Genomic DNA, 18,956 nt, shown 5'->3' with positions numbered 1-18,956 from the left:
AGGTCAGACTCATGCTGATATAGGCTGAGAATTAGCTCCACCCTCTGGGCGGAGTGCACACTAAAACTGTGGAGTGCTGCTTCAATTTCATTCTCCAAACACACTAGAGATGGGCAACAGCGACTCAATCCCTAAAGGTGTAAAAGATGCTTTAAATGAGATTTTCAACTAAATTTGGGTTTCTAACTAAACATTTTTTTCTTTCTGCAGGTGATCCTCTGAGGATAGTGATCATTGGGAAAACGGGTGTTGGGAAAAGTGCTGCTGCCAACACGATTGTGGGAAAAGAGCTTTTTGAGTCTGAAGTGAGTTCAGAGTCGGTGACGGCGACCTGTGCAAGAGAACGAGTTAAACACTGCAAGAGAGTGATCCATGTGGTCGATACCCCTGGCTTTCTGGATACATCTAAACGTGCAGATGACATAAAGAAAGAAATTGCAAAATCCATTCAGATGAGCTCTCCAGGCCCTCATGTTTTCCTGCTGGTCCTTCAGATTGGCCGGTTTACCAAAGAAGAAAACAACTGTGTGCAAGCCCTGGAGGAACTCTTTGGACCTGAGGCATCAAACTACATGATGATTCTGTTTACTCATGGTGATGACCTGACTCACGAGAAAACAACCATACATCAGTATTTGACAAGAAACAGCCATCCTAAACTCAAAGAGTTGCTGAATCGATGTGGTAATAGATACCATGTTTTCAACAACATGAATAAGAAGAGAACTCAGGTGGTTGAGCTGATCAAGAAGATTGATGACATGGTGGCAGCAAATGGAGGATCACACTACACTGATGAAATGTTTGAGAAGGCACAGACGATTCTGCAGCAAGAAGATAAAGACACACCTGAAAAGCTTTTAAAGAACGCTCCCTTCATGTTGGAACTGCAGCGAAAAGTCCTCCTGTTTCAGAAAGTGTTGGCTAATGCAAAGGGCTGGGCTGATGACTAGGACCATGCTAGCTATTCTTGTGAGTTGATAATATGTCTGTAAGGTGAACAAACAGCTCTTAATTCCCATCTTTAGTAATCACAGTGGCTTTTTTTGCACAGCAAAATTGAATAAGCTGTGAGATTTAAGGTGACATGCTGTCTTATGCCTTTTATTCTCTGTATAATAGTGTTTGCACATCTGGCATATTTTCTTTCCTCTTGATGTCATTGTTGTTCCACATCATTGCATTTTGTTTTTTTCTTAAATTTTACACACTGTCCCAAAATTTATTTTGAATTAGGGTTGAAAGTAAAATGTCAGTTAAATTGCAAAAGGCCTCCTGTCTTACTTTTTTACCTACACACACAAACAAATGTGGCCAATAAACAAGAGATGAAACTATGAAATCAGTATGCTTTAAGAATGGGGAGTTTTGTTTCTGAAATTGTACAAGCCGGTATAGGAAAATCTCAATTTAATTTTATTTCCAAAACAAAAGCCTCCAGTTATTTTAAAGAAACTAACAGGATGCTCTGAAATATCTCAGATACCTGCCATTTATGCCAGGTCTGGTGAGGCACATGGCATGGCAGGAGGAGATTGAGGGCCCAAATGCAGGCACACGGAGATGAGGGTGGATGATAACAAAAAACAAGCTTTTATTGCCAGCTGTACAAAACCTACAAACAGGAGGAACTGAGGAAACTAACTAAAACCTGGGCAGGGAAAATAAGCATAAACACATAACCTGAGGATAGAGACCCGAAGCAAGGGACAAGGTACCAGGAAACGCAGGGAAAGCTGATGGAGGAAACACAGGGGCAACACGGAGGAAGGCACACAAACGGTCCGATGAGGAACAGGGAGAAGCACACATTATAAATACACACAGAGGGACACGAGGACGGAGCAAACAGGAGCAATACTCAAAACACTGAACACAGGACACGAGACTATCAAAGTCAAACATCAAATACATGAACATAGAGACAAGGATGACAAGAGCCACAGAAACACCTAAACACTAGAAATCATAACCAATAACCAGAACTTACCTAATGCGATGAATATTAAATAATCAGTATCAAAAACTTTTTTTTTTTTAGCCAAGGTCTTTAAATGTAACTTTTTAGCATCAAGCAATAAACAGTTTCCTATTCTCCAGAAATGTAATTGGATTGATCACAACATGATTACTAACTAGAATAAACTATTGCTATTAAGAGAACTGTGCTACCTTTGGAGTTCCACAGAGTTTTGTGGGACTGGATATGTTCCTCGGTAAACATAATTTCCATGGGACTATTTTAGGAAACTCTGTATACACTTCAGTAGCTATTCAGATGAAAGCAAATTATATTTATCTACATAGAAAAATCACAAATGAGCAGAGTTTTGCATTTGGACCCCAAAACTATATTTTTAGCCATTTAGCCATCCAGATTAAAGCAATATTTTAGTCTGGATGGCATTAGCTTGGATTCCAGTAAAACGGAGAGGAATCTCAGCCGTCATAGGGTCAATAGCACAGGAAGTGCTGACTATGTTTTATGAAATAAACCCTTTACGTCCTGGGTTATTTCATTTTTCTTTCAGGAGGAATTTCCCCAAATCCGATCAGTAACAACTATTATTCAATCCGGTAAACGAGCAAACCTTACATCTCCCTTTGCTTTCTAGTGTGTGATTTCTGAGTGGGATTTTAAAAACAGATTTTAAAGGATTTGAAAATTGTGATTCTGTTTAATTGTTTATGTAAATAACAGAGTAAATAACATAATAATAATAATAATAATAACAACAACAACAACAACAACAAAAGTTATAAAGTTTTTATTTGTGACTTTACCAAATTCAATGCAACAAAACTGAAGTAGCATAAATCTATGTCCATTTTAGTCCTCGTAATGGAGGTTTCCAGTAGTAGTAGTTGTACATGAATTTTCAATTTACCTCTATCTGGGAATCTCAAAAAACCCCCAAAACAATTCACTCTCTCAACACACCCTCTCACTATTACAACAAAGTAAGGTCCAAGAGAAAAACATGATGGTTAGTATACGGTGGTTTTATATGTACCGATCTGTTATCTGGAACTTAGTTTGCTACATGTTTGTAGTAACCTAGTAAGAACTGAATCTCACTTCTAACCCTCAGAAAAACTCAGGATTACCTCACTAATCCCCAATATTGCTTCATCATGCAGACTTGATGAGGCTAAGTGTGGCTGTGTTTTTTTTCTAACAACTTCTGAAGTAACAAACTCATTATTCAGAATGTTCAGTCTTTCATCTTTCTTTTCAAACTTCTGAAAACTGCAAGAAGAAGCTAAAACAGGACGAGACATGAAGTGACCGTTTAAAATCAGTTAATTTACACGAGGACAGCAAGTCCAGGCAACTCACAGGCCTGTTCCCTGTGGTAGATTAAGTTGTCTCATTGGAAGGTTGGAGCTCCAATCCCTGGCTGCTACAGTCTGCATGCTCAATATCCTTGGGCAAGATATTGAACCCCAAGTGGCTCTCTGATGCTTCCATGGGTGTGTGAATGTTAGATAGAAAGCACGTAGAAAAAGCATAAAAATGGGCTTGTATGAAATGATGTGAATGAGGCAAGTTGTATAAAGTGCCTTGAGTGCTCAGGTAGAGCAGAAAAACGTTATATAAGAACCAGTCCAATTAGATAAAAGTAGATCCAAAAGTAGATCCAAAATAGTGTTTCAGCTGCAGAAGTCTGTTGTTACAGTTTAACTTTTTTTTACAGTTAGATGGAAATCACTAAGACTTTGATCTCTGAATAAAAAAACAAAACTGTTCTCAGTTGATTGATTGTTCACCAGGGTGCTTAGTCTTACTGCAATAAATTAAATATGGCACTATGATAAAATTACCTGACTACCACTTTTTTATGAGACTTTATGAGACTTCTTGCTTATCTTTATTACTGTCAAAGAGAGAAGTAAAGGTAATCAGTACAAGAGTATGACAACAACAGAGCGTGTCATGTTTTTATATTCAAGTCAGAGTCTCTTTGGCATCTATCCACATGGAGGTAAAAGTTAACGGGAAATATTACCAGAACTCATTGCAAAAATGTTTTTTACTAATACTTTTTAGAAGAAACATGCCTTATGAAAACAAACTCAAAACCAAATGTAAAATATGTACCAATGGGCTTTTTAAAGAAAAAAAAAATTGTAAGACAAATTAATATCTACTTCATTTCCATTTCTAGTCCTTTAACATCTAATGACTTTTAATGTTTAATGTTTCCTTATCACCATTTTGCTTTTTGGAACCCACTGCCTGTTGTCTCAGTACTTATCGTATAGAGACAATAGCCAACGTTTCACTTTGGCTTAAAAATCTGATCCAGTTGTTTAAAAATCTGATCTCTTGCCAGATGATGGCATGTGTAATAATGACGAAAGTCTGAAAGAAGGAGGAAACTCTTGTAACATACATAAGCATACTATTCATAAGGCACTATGGTGCAAACCATAAGCATATGACTTAGTTTTTTACTGATTCATAAATATCAAAACCCATCTTTTTTCCTTTAAATCCTGCTCTTATGCTCTTCTCTAACTCCTTTCTGACTCTTTCAGGATTGTTAAGAGTTTTGAACAATGAACAAAGTCTGGAATGGACTAAAACTCAGGCCTCATGGCAGACAGTTGATGGCAGACAGTTGGTGTTGCAGCAAGTACTCTAGTCTGAGCTCTGTGGACCAACAGCTGATGTCGTTCCATCATGATGTCTGTTATGGTTTTATGGTTTTATTCCTTAGTCTCATGAATGCAAAAAAACAGCCATAAGATGGTGGTATGAGAAGATTGGTCAGAATTTAAGTTGCTATCAGCTATAAAATGCTTCCAATTTATTGAATAACAATTAACAGGTAAAAATCAGAAGAAGACTGAAAATTCCAAAGGAAAATAAACTGAAAAACAAGTAAGTGGATAATTTTGATTTAAAAAAATGGATGCTTTAACCATAATATTAATAAAAAGCCTAAAACCGATGAGCTTGCATGTAGCTGGACGTCTCTATATGGAGTATGTAATAAAGGTTTATCACTTTTATTCCTGTAAAATCAAAAGTCTCTTTGGTTTCCATCCAGCTACAGATAAAAACCAGGAAACAGAACTTACAGTAAAGCATTTTGATAAAGTCAACTTCCTTCTGAAAAAACATTTCATTGGAAGAGAAACTCAGAAGCAACTAAGTTTAGCTCAAAAAGAGCTTATTTTATATTATATGTGTGATTGTCACTTAACTGTGGAATGAGATTGGAACGGAACCTGTTACATCTGTACCAGCATAAAAGGCAGATATGAGTAAGATACGGCAAACAATTAGCTGATGAAAAATATCCTTGATAATTGGTATTACTATTGAAGTTGCACTGATGTTCATTTGAAAACATTTTTTGTTTTTGACATGCTACTGATGATCTGAATCTTGTGTTCAGTTGCTTGTACAGTGTGACAGTCTTATTTTTTGTGATTGTTACAATGCTATAATCTAAATACCAGTGGCAAATTTAAACTCAATATGAGCTATACAAACATTTCCCTCACAAAAATTGCCACTGTACATACACTTTTCCTGCATTTTCCAGTTGTTTGCTTAAAGCAAATCTAAAGGAGGGATTTGGAAATGCCCCTATTTTTACTATTGTCCCCAGCAGCCATATTAGACAAAGTGTGCTTCTTCCACGATGCTGTGATGTTTTCCTTCAAATATTCCTACAAACAAATAAGTCTGAATCTTTAGTCTTTAAATATAAAGTTTTAAATGAGCTGGACTAGATATGTTACGTATTTTTAAATGTGTGGTGAACTGCTGTAAAACAGCCTGTTTCAGTTTAAGAGTTGTTTTCAACAGATTGCATGCTCAAAAAGAATATGTTTTGTCTCACTCCCATTTCTTCCCAACCTTGTTTTGATTTTTTTGATTGATTTTGATTTTGATTTTTTGTTGATTTTTTGTTGTTGCCATTTTTCAAGTGATCTTAAACTTTTGATTGGGACTGTATGCTGGCTTATATTTTGATCAGATTTAGGTGATTGTCCAACAGTATTACCATCAGTAACCCCATATAAATCATGGTTCTGTGTTTAACAAGTACAACAATATTGTTGTTGTAATCATCATACACATATTTAACATTATGTGTATGATGAATTGACAACACAGTTTTTATCTTTCTGCATTCCTTCAGACACACACAAAACTGGGTTGAAGGTTGAAGCTAGCTCATGTGCACAAACACACCACCACAAAACTCAGACATTAGAACAATCATTTCTACTGCTCAAAATACATTTCTCATTCATATATTGATCAAACTTATATTTTGATTAGTCTTTGATTAAGAATTAAAATGCTTTATTATTAGGAACTAGAGAAAAGCTCTGTTTTAGCACTTTGATCATATTTAGTCACATAAGGCTGGATATCAAGACCTTTTAACCTCTCTTAGCTGTGCAGAGATAGCGAGGGGGGACTTCAATCTCTTTCTACCCCAGGTCTCAAGACAGTTATTATAATTGTCGTTGTCCCAGATTTTAATGACATTTCCTCTTGTGGTATTAATAAAGGTATCTTATCTTATCTTTAAGGCCTATTAGGAGTGTCCATAAGAGGGTCTTGGCTTTGGAGTTGATGTCACACCGCAGTGCATTGTGGGATCGCGCCGCCATGTTAGAAGGCCACGAATCAAAACAAACACACTTGGAAGCTGGACTGCCAGAACCATGCTTAAAATCAGCACAAAAGACAAAGGGCTGTATCGCGACCGATTGCGCCCAGATGCCAAGAGATGGTACTTGGAAAAAATAGCGTGCATCGGTAATGTGGACTCGTATGAAAAAAGGCAGTGGAGTGGAAACCCAGACGACCTACCGCCATTGTCCTATCCCGATATCTTCGCGTACCTTGTCTGTGGAGTCAGCGCATACACGGCGAATCTTGTTTTGAAAAACCAAAAGTTGTATCCAAGATGGCCGACTTCTAAATGGCCACCATGGTCACCACCCATCTTGAGGAGTTTGCCCCCTCACATACTAATGTGCCACAAACAGGACTTTAATATCACCAACCATTCCCATGTTATTATGGTGTATCCATATAAATGGCCCACCCTGTAGATTTATAGATATGTAAATGTGCGTATATGTAAAACTTTCATGGATTAAATATGATGAACTTTGCCAAGTAGTAATAAAATTATATAACAGTCACGCGAAGGCTCAGCAGAACTGTTTAATGATGAACCCTACAGGCTTCCCCCTCTGAACTAGCTTTCAAATAGCTCATGCTGATAAAGGCCGAGAGATTAGATCCACCCTGTGGGCAGACTGCTATAATCTTCTTCACACTAAGAGGAATCCTGCTTCCTTTCATTCTCCAAACAGAGAAGAGATGGGCAACAGCGAGTCATTCTCTGAAGGTGAAGCTGAAACTTTAATTTAGACCTCCAGCTAAAATTTAGATTGCTAACCAAATGAAATGACGCAGAATGTATGAAATGATACAACTATTGTAATTTGCTGTTAAAATATTTTCAACCTATCATGAGTATAACAGAGTTTTTATTTCTACAGGTGATCCTCTGAGGATTGTGATGATTGGGAAAACTGGTGTTGGGAAGAGTGCTGTTGGTAACACCATTATTGGCAAAGAGGTTTTTCAGTCTTTAGTGAGTTCAGAGTCAGTGACCGAGACTTGTGAAATAGAACGAGTTAGAGATTGCAAAAGAAAGATCCAAGTGGTCGATACCCCCGGCATTCTGGATACGTCTAAAAATACAGACATCATAAATAAAGAGATTGCAAAATGCATTCACATGACCACTCCTGGGCCTCACGTCTTCCTGCTGGTTCTTCAGATTGGCAGGTTTACCCAAGAAGAAAACAACTCTGTGCGAGCTCTGGAGAAACTCTTTGGACCTGAGGCAACAAACTACACGATCATCCTGTTCACTCACGGTGACAAGCTAACTAAAGAGAAGACAACCATACAAGAGTATTTGAGAACTGGCCAACCTAAACTCAGACAGTTGTTGGCTAGGTGTGGTGAAAGATATCATGTCTTCGATAACAAAGATAAAAACAGAATTCAGGTGGCTCATCTGATCAAGAAGATCGATCACATGGTGGGAACAAATGGAGGATGTCACTACACAGATAAAATGTTTGAGAAAGCGCAGGAGCAATTAAAAACATCAGGACAGCTTTTAAATGAGGCCTTCATGGCAGAGCTGCGGCAAAAAGTCATCCTGTTTCAGCAAATATTGGCTAATCCAGAGGGCTGGACTAGCTAGGACTACACTTGCCAGTCTTCTGAGTCAATAATGGATCCTTAATCTGATGTAAACGGCCATTAGTTTCCAATTTTGTAATCACAGTAGCTTAAAAAACTGCTTAATGTTTTTAGTTGATATGCTGTCTTATGTCTATTATTATGTGTATAATAGTGTTGTCTGAGAACAAATGTATAAATAATTTAAGTCTGTATGTCTGGTATGTAACCTACATTACATTTATTTTTATGTTCACTAGTAAATATTTTGAGCAGTATATACAAATTCAAGATCTGCTGTAATTAAATAAAACATGAATTGAAAAAAAAGTTTTTTTTCACCTTTTTTGTTTCACTATCAACCATAAAAGTTGATACATCAATCGCGATTTGGTCAAAATTCAGTGACTAATTGAAAACGATCTATTTACTATTTTGGTATCATATCATAATTTGAGGAAGAGGTCAGAGCATCGATCTGAGTTTTACTTATATTGTACCAAATTGCGGCACTACTTGCCTCAGAATACTTCATACTGTTAGGTAAAGAGTTTACATTGTTAGAGACATCAACAAATAGTCCCGTAGGAGTAAGAACTAAGTGAATGTGGGCAGGGAAAGCTTCTTTTTAACAAAATCTCTGGAATCTCCAGAGAAAGAGAAAATTTAGGGAGAAGGAAAACAAGGACAAAGTATAGATGATGGGAGAGAGGAGACAAAATTACATGAGGCTGTAGTTATAAACCCCCGGGGAATGAAAAGAGGTAATAGGGAATCAATGCTCAGTGTATAGTTTTATATAAAAGTTTTAGATTTATATTTTTACAGTAACTTGATAACAGCAAAACTACAGACAGACCACAGGACTCATTTTCAAAATACAATGACAGTAACTTTATATTTGCACTAGTTTTATGTGTCAGATTGAAATATTCAAATTAGTGTTTCACCTGTTGTTACATTTTAACCTTTATCTAAAGCTGTTTGGAAACTACTAAGATTTCTGAACATAATAAAAACCTGTTATCAAATGTTTTATACTCCCATAGAGCACATTAGTGATTATGATTACTGCTGTTAAAAAATTATCAAGGCATAATCATGTCACGAAATACCTGAATGCCATTTTATTACTTTATGAGATTGGAAATGACTGGAAATGAAGACGAGGAGTTGCCCTGTTTTTTCACATATCTTTATTACTGTGAAAAAGAAAGGCCAGCATTGACCAGGACATGAACAACAGGCTATCGTCACTTTTTTGTATTCACAAATTAAAAAGTGTTTTTGCCCTGGAGATGGAAACCAAACCAAACTAGATCAAACCAATAACCGCAACACAAACAAAGCAGCATGTCGTCCTTGTAAAAAGAAGTAAAAAACGAACAAGCCAAGAGGCAAGTTTCTATTTTACATGTTTTATTCATTATCAGCACAACAATGAAAATAACACAAAAACAAAAAACAAACAGAATCACATATATTTAAAATCATTACATGCATTTACAAATACATATATAGGGAAAAGAGGAGATAAAGAAAAGAAGAAAAGAAAAAAAAAACTACAAAAAAACAATTATTTACGATCTACCATCTTCACTCCAGCAGTGGACCTTGGATTCATTGGGTGTTTCGGCCACGTCTATCACTAGACACCCTTATCCAAGGAGGCCCTGCCAGGGTTGATCAGGCCCCGGAGTGTGTCACTGGTTTATGTTAAAATTGTTATTTCTCTTCTACTTCTCTTCTACTTTCTTCTGTTTAGTTTTCTACAATTTACTTTCTTGTACCTCTTTAATATTTATGGAGCCTCACTTTTTCAAAGGAATAGAAAAGGTGATAGAGAGAAGTAAGACAACAGAGAAAAGATCAGAGAGGAGAGCTGGAAGGGGGGCGCCTGATCTGGCATCCTAAACTCCCCCACTGGATCGGACTACATCCTACACCGCCCCCCCCCCCCCCCCCCCCCTCACCGTATCTAAAAGCATACCTAAAAGAGAGGCAGTGGAAACCTCCTTTAGGTTTCATTACCATGATGTTAACTGCACGGCCCCCAGGAGGCCCTGAGACAGCTGTATCAGTCAACCAGCAGAATTTCTAGTGTTAAGTTTTCTACCCTTTTGATGCCCCCTGCTGAGGCAGGCCCACCACGGGTTGATCAATCCTGGGGGTGTGTCTCGTGCTTAGCTAACTGCCTTAGCTGCCCAAGTGTCAGCCCTCTTTAGCCACAGTGACTGCTCCTCTCAGCAGTGTTAGCCAATTCTCTTATAGACTACCGTTGTGCCTGTCCTCCGATCCCAATCTCTCTAAGCAGTTTTGCTGTCGTACTGGCTACAAAGCCCCTGCACCCCACTTCCACACCTTGATCTTCCAGCCTCTGTCCTCTGCCCCAGCTGCCAAGTTGGCATACCGCAGCCTCTTAAGCTCAAATGCTTCCTCAGTTGCTTCCTCCCATGGTACTGTCAGCTTAATGACGTACGCAGGTTTTTGGGATTTAGACCAGAGGACAAGGTCTGATCGCAGAGTAGTTGTTATGATCTCTGTGGGAAAAATTAGTCTCTGATCCAAGTCTACTTGCATCTGCCAATCCCTGGCACAGGCCCAGATCCAGGGTTAAAGGGCTAGTCCTCAGCTTGTCCCCCTCAAATGATGAATACTGATGCTCCTCTTGGTTCGTAAAAGGTTGAGCTGGACCCTACCCCATACCACTAAGCCAAGATTCTTAAACATTTAATGCAGTATTTTATATAAAACCCTTAAGTTAACAATGAAACTCTGGCTGTTCAGTGTTAAATTACCACATATTCCATACAGACCAGTCAGTATAACAGACCAGTAATAGAATAAACTGAAGCATAATTAAATAAATGGAATCAACATAAATGCTGGATTTATTATTATTTATTGATTATTATTAATTTTTACATCCTTGTACATTTCTCTATCAATCTTGCCTCATAGACGTGAAATTCAGAAAAAGGTATCTGTCAAATAGCCACCTTTAGCTTGCCCATTAACATTATTGCTGTATGCAATCTAAATTTCACAACAACATAGACAACGTGATATCCAGCAGGACAGAAAGTTGGATCAAAGATTTTTTTATTAGTGGAGACAAGTCTTGTATATTTTGACCATGATGCTAAGAAGTATAAGAAAACTAGAGGTTAGAGTTAATATCACAAAATAATGATCAGTATGCAAGAGCAGTAAGTTCACACAGCTTCAAAAAATGATATTCATACTTGCCATCTTGCACAAAGTGGTAGATAGTTTCAAATTACTTTATTCGGACATTCAATATGAATCAGCCAAAGAAAACACAATTTTCACTGTGCATATGATATTTTTTTCTATAAAGACTTGAAACGTTTTCTCTGTATAAAAGACTTGTTTTTTGGACTTGCAGTGTAAAGCAGCTACAGCTAACGTAAACAAGACATCGTAGATGTTCTTATTGTTGGGAAATTTGGAAACATATCTGGAAATTTCTTGACAAGTGCTTTGAATTGTTTTGAGTCTTTGGAGCTGTTCCTGAATACATGGTAACGATTACTGCAAGCCTTCACAAGGTGGTTCAGGTGACTTCTTTCACCGATAAATTTATCTACACTGCCCTTCAAATCTTCTCCGTGTGTAAACAGGATGATTGTGCTGTCCCTGAATCTCCAGCCAAGGCTTTTCTCTAGCTTCTCTAATATGTTTCTCTCACCATCTGTGAACCTGCCCAGCTGCATCACAAGTAACGTCACACAATGCCCTTCCTGACAGTACCTCTTACACTCTTCTACCTGTGCCTGGTTTACATGTTCCTCTTCATAAAAAAAGTCTGGGGTGTCAACTACTCTAACTGGTATCCCAAATATCTCCACTATTTTCACCTCACACCTGGTGGTGACTGGTGTGGAGCTGGGATAAGACTGAAAATGTTGGTTTGAACCACCAATGAGCTTCCCAGCAGTCAGGATGGTGTTTGCAGATGCACTCTTTCCAGTTCCGCTTTTCCCGAGAAGAACCATGTTATAGAGACCTTCCCTTGAACCATAGACACCTGGAAGATGTGGTCAGACAAAACATTTAGTTATTTTAGCAGCAGGTCCTTGCAGTTGCTAGAGTCCGACATTAAGACTGCCTGTTTTGGGGTTTTTTTAACCTCGAAATTTATAAAGGAGTACTTCAAATATTATTTAAATACTTTAATTTACTTTCCTGTCAAAGTTACATGTGTTGTGTTTTTTTGAAGCATACCATCATGTTGTCCGGGTGCTCTTTTTGCAGGCAGGGAAATCTGCTGTGAGCTGGCACCTAAAAAGGGCATATCATATACTCATATACTGTGATTTTGTAATTTTGTAACAACACAGTCAGAAAAAAGCAAATGCTGTACTGAGCAACTATGTTAGTGATAGCTTTTGAGAGCATCTGTTTAATTTATAAATGCTGAGTCTGCTATGAGTGCAGTGTGTGTGATGAATCTCTTTTCAGTAGGTAACTTGACTGTCGTTATATTACTTTCTAACAGCATGGTCGTCAAGCATCAGTGTTACTTTGCAGTTTTTTGTCCTACAACAAGTTACACTTCGGCATGAAATCTGTATTTTTCTGTGATTTTCACTTATAGTTAATTTCCATACCATCAGAAACTGATACCAGAATCTCTGTCTTATTTTATCAACATCATGACACCCCAAAGTCACTTTAAAGATGTTCTCATAATGCGAGTGGTTGCAGTTCTGCTTCCCATCTATCAAGCAACTGTTCAAAAGGCAGCGAGAATGCAAGTTCATTGTAGTCTGTATGGCTGCAATAATGTTGGTCACATCATGATTTTCAGTCAGAGTTCCCACTATTCATAATCAGATCATTATGCATTTGGTTAATATTCTCAAATTTAAACAAATACTTTCATTTTAACTTAGTGTTTGAACTGATATGCGTGTGTTTATCAGAAAATTATTTTTCATTTTAAACTCTGGTCTGAAATTTAATTTAAGATGCTGATGAAAATATTTCATTTATTGCCATAATTTATTACATAATTTAATACATGACATAAAGCCAAAAGATCAGTTTCCTAACATAGGTGGATTTAAGAAACTCACCTGTACTCCGAGGATATTGCTGAGCATGCCATGAGTGTCTGAAACATTAATGTGGTCATTAAATATCAACACAGAAGGAAATGATAAAATATCACAACAATAGCTGTGGCAGGAGTTTTCTGCACTCTCTTGGTCCCAGCTTGTTTTTTTTTCTTTAATAAATCTTCTGAAATGGATGCTTATGCTTGTAATTGAGATTTATCTTTTTTTGAAAGACAAAACATAATTCACTTTAGTTTTGTTTTGAAAAATCCATTTGAATATATCACAAAGGACTGAATTCTGTCATTACCTGTGTTTCACTTTGGTTTGCATTCCTGTCTCTGTAGAAGCAGACCTGCCAGTGTTTCTCTGATAAGTCTCACCTGTATAATCACACTTTCTCCTGATAAAAAATATTTGGAAAAAAATGAACTGCATTCTTCAATGAGTTAATTAAGTAATTAATTAATTAGGCTTCATGTTCATTTTATTTTACAGGATGAAGTTTGGACTTGTTAAATTATGAAGGAGAGATTAAACATGTGCTAAATGTCAGAAATACTACTGTAACTTGTGAGGATTGAACACATTTAGTTAATTATTGTGATCTATGTATTATTCAGAATATAGAACTTTTTGTAGTATTTGAACAATGTGGAATTTCACCATTGATAGAGACAATAGAGAAATACAAACTAGTTGTTAATAAAATATGTCTCAGAGGGAGACAATTCTTACCTCGTGCGTATCAGGTGATCTTTCCTTCGTTTCACAGTGTGTTGGGGGTAGTTTTTGTAGTCAAACTGAAATGGCCGTTGGTGTGAACACCACTCCTTACATTGGAAAGCAAGATTTTCATTCATAGTTGCCATCTGGATATTGTACATTTCCTTAATGCGACCTTGTAAATTCTCTCGACTCTCTTCCAACACGATGACTATGTTTTCTGTGACATTTTCTCCAAACACACGTTGAAGGTGAGAGATTTGAGTCACAACTTTTTCAACTTGTGTGTTTTTTGAATCTATTACCAATATGAACAGACGAGGTCCAGGATCAGAAAGAGCCATGAAATCAATGATTAGCTGATCTGGGAAATCATATTGCTCATCAAAGAAATCACAAGTACTGATGATTCTGTAGAGGTTGTTGTTATGCTCAACAAAATTGCCCAGTTTTGTGACAGAAGCATTGGGATCTCTAATGATTGTACTTCCAGTCCTGTTCACTGAGTCAGCACTCTTTCCGAGCAGAGCGATGGTAAACTTCCCAGGATAATCTTTAGGAAAGACAAACAAACTTAATTTTCCATAAAAATGTTGTACAAAACTTAAATCTGTCAATGTTCCCCCTTTATTCTACCTATGGGGTGTGATTCTTCTATAGTAGATTTATTTACACTTATTTTGATTATTTATATTTATCTAAACATTTATTTTTAACCTCTTACTTAAAAAAACTAACAAAATGTCAGTAAACAGACAATATAATCACTTATCTGCATCTATGAATGACAAATATACTTCAAATTTTAAAAAAGGGGAAATTTGTGTCTCAGTCACTCACTAAAAGCTCTAACGCTGTGCTGACACACACACGCACGCACGCACGCACGCACGCACGCACGCACGCACGCACGCACGCACGCACACAGCTCAAACTATCTATCTATCTATCTATCTATCTATCTATCTATCTATCTATCTATCTATCTATCTATCTATCTATCTATCTATCTATCTATCTATCTGTTGTCAGTATATAATATTGTAATAAAGCTGTACAGCAGTAACTTACATGGAGGCTGTGCAGAGCTCATCTTGTTAAGGGCTTAATCATGAAGACTGCAGGTTTCGCTGGAGTCTCTGAACTACCTTTGAAACAGATCAGACTCTTGCTGATATAGGCTGAGAGATTAGATCCGCCCTGTGGGTGGAGTGCGGTCTTTGATCTCACACTAAAACAGTGGAGTTGCATTTCAGTTCATTCTCTATGAAGTCGCGAACAGACAGGAGATGGGCAACAGTGGGTCGATACCAGAAGGTGAAGTTGGAGCTTTAATTTGCTTCAGACTAAATTTAGGCTTTCAGCAGAACCGAATAACACAAAGAATTGATAGGGAGAGATCATTTTTGCATAATTTAACTTCATTTATTGTTTGATTAACTCCTTGGGGACTAAACTGATGTAGCTACAGTACATAGCAACATTAGAAGTAGGACAGAAGCCCCCCAAATTTACTCACTGGTGGTTGTGGAGATGAAGCAGGTGGAGGCTTAGTAGGCTCCGAGCAACCAGGATGACTTGGAGATGGAAAGGAGGTGGGTCATATGACAGTCTGAAAGGCAGAATGACAGAAGTGCACTGAGGTTTGTAGCACGGGGAACGAAGACTTATTTTCTCACACAGGTGAGCAAGAATCAGTGCGGGAAAGTGGAGGTGATGTAAAGAATAGACTAGATTTCAAGTCTCTATGAACACAGTCAGATTAGATACCAATGCTTCATCAGTTAACTTATGAATAGGCTCCATTTAAAATCTATTCATCCATGCAATAAGTATAACAAAAACGTTCTTTCTCCAGGTGACCCACTGAGGATTGTGATGATTGGGAAAACTGGTGTTGGGAAGAGTGCTGTTGGGAACACCATTATTGGAAAAGAGTTGTTTAAATCTGAAGTGAGTTCAGAGTCAGTGACAGAGACCTGTGCAAGAGAACGAGTTAAATACTGCAAAAGAGATATCCATGTGGTCGATACCCCCGGCATTCTGGATACATTTAAAAAGGCAGATGACATAAAGAAGGAGATTGCGAAATGCATCCACATGGCCAGTCCTGGACCTCACGTCTTTCTGCTGGTCCTTCAGATTGGCAGGTTTACCCCAGAAGAAGAAAACTGTGTGGAAGCCCTGGAGAAACTCTTTGGACCTGAGGCATCGAACTACATGATTGTAGTCTTCACTCATGGTGACAAGCTGGCTGAGCAGAAGTCCATACAAGAGTATTTGACAGAAGGCCACCCTAAACTCAAAGAGGTAGTGAGCAGGTGTGGTAACAGGTATTATGTCTTCAACAACAAAGATAAGAACAGAGTTCAAGTGGTTCAGCTGATCAAGAAGATCGATGAGATGGTAGCAGCAAATGAAGGATCACACTACACCGATGAAATGTTTGAGAAGGCACGGGAGATTCTGCAACACGAGCGTGAAAAGACACCAGAAAAGCTGTTCAGCCACCGTGAGTTCATGGAAGAGCTGCGGCAAAAAACTCTCCAGTTTCAGCAAAAGTTGGCTTTTTTAGAGGACTAGCTCGGTGATTCAGGACCATTTTGACCATCATTTAAAGTTGATTATCTGCCATATGATGAACTAATTAATGGTAATAATTTTTAGTTAATGACAGTTTAGAATCCATTGTTATAGTTTCTAGATTTAGTGAAATGATTCTGGTGCTGATCATTTAAAATATGGTATGAAATTGGTTTCCATGTCAGCTGTATCACTGTAAATTCATCCATTTGTTCACATATTAGTCAAGTCTGGGTTCCAACTTTAAGTTTAAAATCAATTAAAATATGCAAACTCCAACTACATGTGTATAAGGGTAAACATTATCAAGCAAAGGGTGACAACTGATGTAAGGCTGTTAGACACCAAATGCACAGTGAAAAAAATGGCATCAACATGAAAGGATGCTGAGCTGTTGCTGATGTTTCTAAGCAGTAATAGAAGGAGAAGTTCATCCAGTTCTCATGAGGAAATTCACAAAGTTGGTGCTACATAAAGAATAGGTCCAAAAAATATTTTTAACACTCAAAATATTCCCACAGATTTTAGGCATCTGGTGTGTAAAGGCCTTTATTGTTTATGATGATTATAAATATAGAAAACACCACTTGTTATTATTCTGGAGATATACATAAAATCCTGACACAATTTAATTTAATATAGAACGTTTTCTAAAACTTTTTGTCTTTTCCTCACCACATCAGAATGTGATAATCTGGAGTTTACATTTTAGGGTGGATGCATGGAGCAAACCTTTGAAAACTGAAATCTTAGTAGATGATTAGAACTCCTGGAGGTTGTGCTGGACCTCAAAATAATGCAGTGAATTTCAACACACGCTTTAATTTGGGATGCAATGGTTACAATTTACGATTCAATGACTTTTAAAAAATATATATTGTGAATTATTTAAGGTACATACCGTTATTACACATAAAAACATTTGATTATTTTAATATTTTTCTGTGCTTTAACTGATTTTTTTTTACCTGTTTTTCTATCATGATCTTGACTGCTGTGGATACTAATGGACACCCTGTCATGGGTCGCACCGCTAATACACACCATGCCCAGTGTGCTTGACCTGAAAGCCCGGTTCAGTAGTCTAGTGTGCTAATTGCTGTGTTTGGGCACAGTTAAGTGATTAGTGCCCTGACCTGTTTAAAGATGTGGGTCTGGGTGTGGTTCAATTGGACTTGGAAATGATACATAGTGTCATCATCAATTGCTTTGCTTAAGTAAATAAATCTGTAAGGCCTATGACAGGACAGTGTTTCACAACTGTTGTCTCAGAATTAAGCAACAAAAAATAGAAAATGATTAACCCAACTCAATCATTAAAGTCATGTGTTTGTCAAACTCCAAATGGAGCTGCCAGATTTTTAACTGGTTCAGAGAACAGCTGACACATCAGATCATTGCTGCTCTGGCTCAGTTACATGCATTAAAATACAGCAGATATGAGTAAGGAAAGTAGGACAGAAACAAAGATGTTAAAGTGATGAGACATCGTGATGCAAATTCAATTGTGTAGCTAAAGGCAACTGAAAAGTAAGCAGCAGGATTTCCTATGGATTGCTAAGGCCATAGACATATAAGTTTATATAACTGTAAATAACTCAGCCATACCAAAACCAGTGTCTGTGTTATTTTTGTAATTGTGATGAGAGCTAAAAAAATGTGAATTTAACTCACTAGCTTTTAATTGTGACTGAGTTATTGTTTTGTTCTTTGTATGTGTTTGTTCCACTTTTTACTTTTTTACTATGTGCAGCACTTTGGTCAACCTGAGTTGCTTTTAAATGTGCTTATTAACAAATTGATTGATTGATTAAAAAAAAAACCCTCTGAAAACTTCCAAAAATGTCATCTTGAGGCAACTGTTGTGATTTGGCACCACATAAATAAAACTGAATTGAACTGAATTAAACTAAATTGTGGTTCTTTTCCCCAGGAGTCGTAGTGCAGCTCTTTTAATGAAAAACTTGTGGCTGATGTCATTTCCCTGCTTTGGAAATTAACAGAATTCAAAATATTCACTCTTTGTTTTTTTTTTAAATCTGTTTACTTTTTCTTCTTAATATAATGTAAACTGCCAGAAACACTGAAACAGGAAAATATGAGGAAGAAAGTTACAAAACTGCAGGCGACACACAGGCCTCATTCAAGAGAAATAATAATGAAATATTACTGTTAAATGAGTTTTGTGTCTCTGCTTCTGTCTGCTTTTACATTTGAGCTTTTATTGATAGCTGGATGGAAGCCAGACTTTGGTAGGAGATTTAGACTTTTTGGGTATAAAAACCTGTTATGTACAGAGCACGTTAGCATTTTTCTTTCCC

The 18,956-nt window shown here is 37.3% G+C and overlaps 4 protein-coding genes across 4 annotated transcripts; 3 read left to right on the top strand and 1 right to left on the bottom strand.

The window, feature by feature from the left end:
* Window positions 1-107: 107 nt before the first annotated feature.
* Window positions 108-1,263, top strand: LOC146570463 (GTPase IMAP family member 7-like). Its single transcript, XM_085281185.1, has 2 exons — window positions 108-137; window positions 211-1,263. The coding sequence occupies exons 1-2, from the start codon at window positions 110-112 to the stop codon at window positions 951-953; spliced, it is 771 nt and encodes a 256-aa protein (XP_085137311.1). The 5' UTR covers window positions 108-109; the 3' UTR covers window positions 954-1,263.
* Window positions 1,264-7,291: 6,028 nt separating this feature from the next.
* LOC146570462 (GTPase IMAP family member 7-like) lies at window positions 7,292-8,556 on the top strand. Its single transcript, XM_085281184.1, has 2 exons — window positions 7,292-7,391; window positions 7,546-8,556. Exons 1-2 carry the CDS (start codon window positions 7,364-7,366, stop codon window positions 8,262-8,264), a joined length of 747 nt encoding a protein of 248 aa, XP_085137310.1. The 5' UTR covers window positions 7,292-7,363; the 3' UTR covers window positions 8,265-8,556.
* Window positions 8,557-11,127: 2,571 nt separating this feature from the next.
* On the bottom strand, window positions 11,128-15,193 carry LOC146570461 (uncharacterized). Its single transcript, XM_085278892.1, has 6 exons — window positions 15,124-15,193; window positions 14,065-14,605; window positions 13,637-13,729; window positions 13,345-13,382; window positions 12,491-12,547; window positions 11,128-12,293 (listed from the first exon to the last, which is right to left on the bottom strand). Exons 1-6 carry the CDS (start codon window positions 15,143-15,145, stop codon window positions 11,668-11,670), a joined length of 1,377 nt encoding a protein of 458 aa, XP_085135018.1. The 5' UTR covers window positions 15,146-15,193; the 3' UTR covers window positions 11,128-11,667.
* A 138-nt stretch (window positions 15,194-15,331) lies between these two features.
* LOC146570460 (GTPase IMAP family member 7-like) lies at window positions 15,332-18,505 on the top strand. The gene is made up of 2 exons (XM_085281183.1): window positions 15,332-15,369; window positions 15,911-18,505. The coding sequence occupies exons 1-2, from the start codon at window positions 15,342-15,344 to the stop codon at window positions 16,633-16,635; spliced, it is 753 nt and encodes a 250-aa protein (XP_085137309.1). The 5' UTR covers window positions 15,332-15,341; the 3' UTR covers window positions 16,636-18,505.
* The last annotated feature ends 451 nt before the right edge of the window (window positions 18,506-18,956 follow it).

The sequence above is a fragment of the Mchenga conophoros genome, linkage group LG7 (assembly GCF_057382185.1).
Source record: "Mchenga conophoros isolate Kocher_MC1m ecotype Shallow Benthic linkage group LG7, M_conophoros_male_GT1.1, whole genome shotgun sequence".
Lineage (NCBI taxonomy): Eukaryota > Metazoa > Chordata > Actinopteri > Cichliformes > Cichlidae > Mchenga > Mchenga conophoros.
Note: the sequence above shows the minus strand (reverse complement) of the source record. Positions and strands in the feature narration are given on the sequence as shown.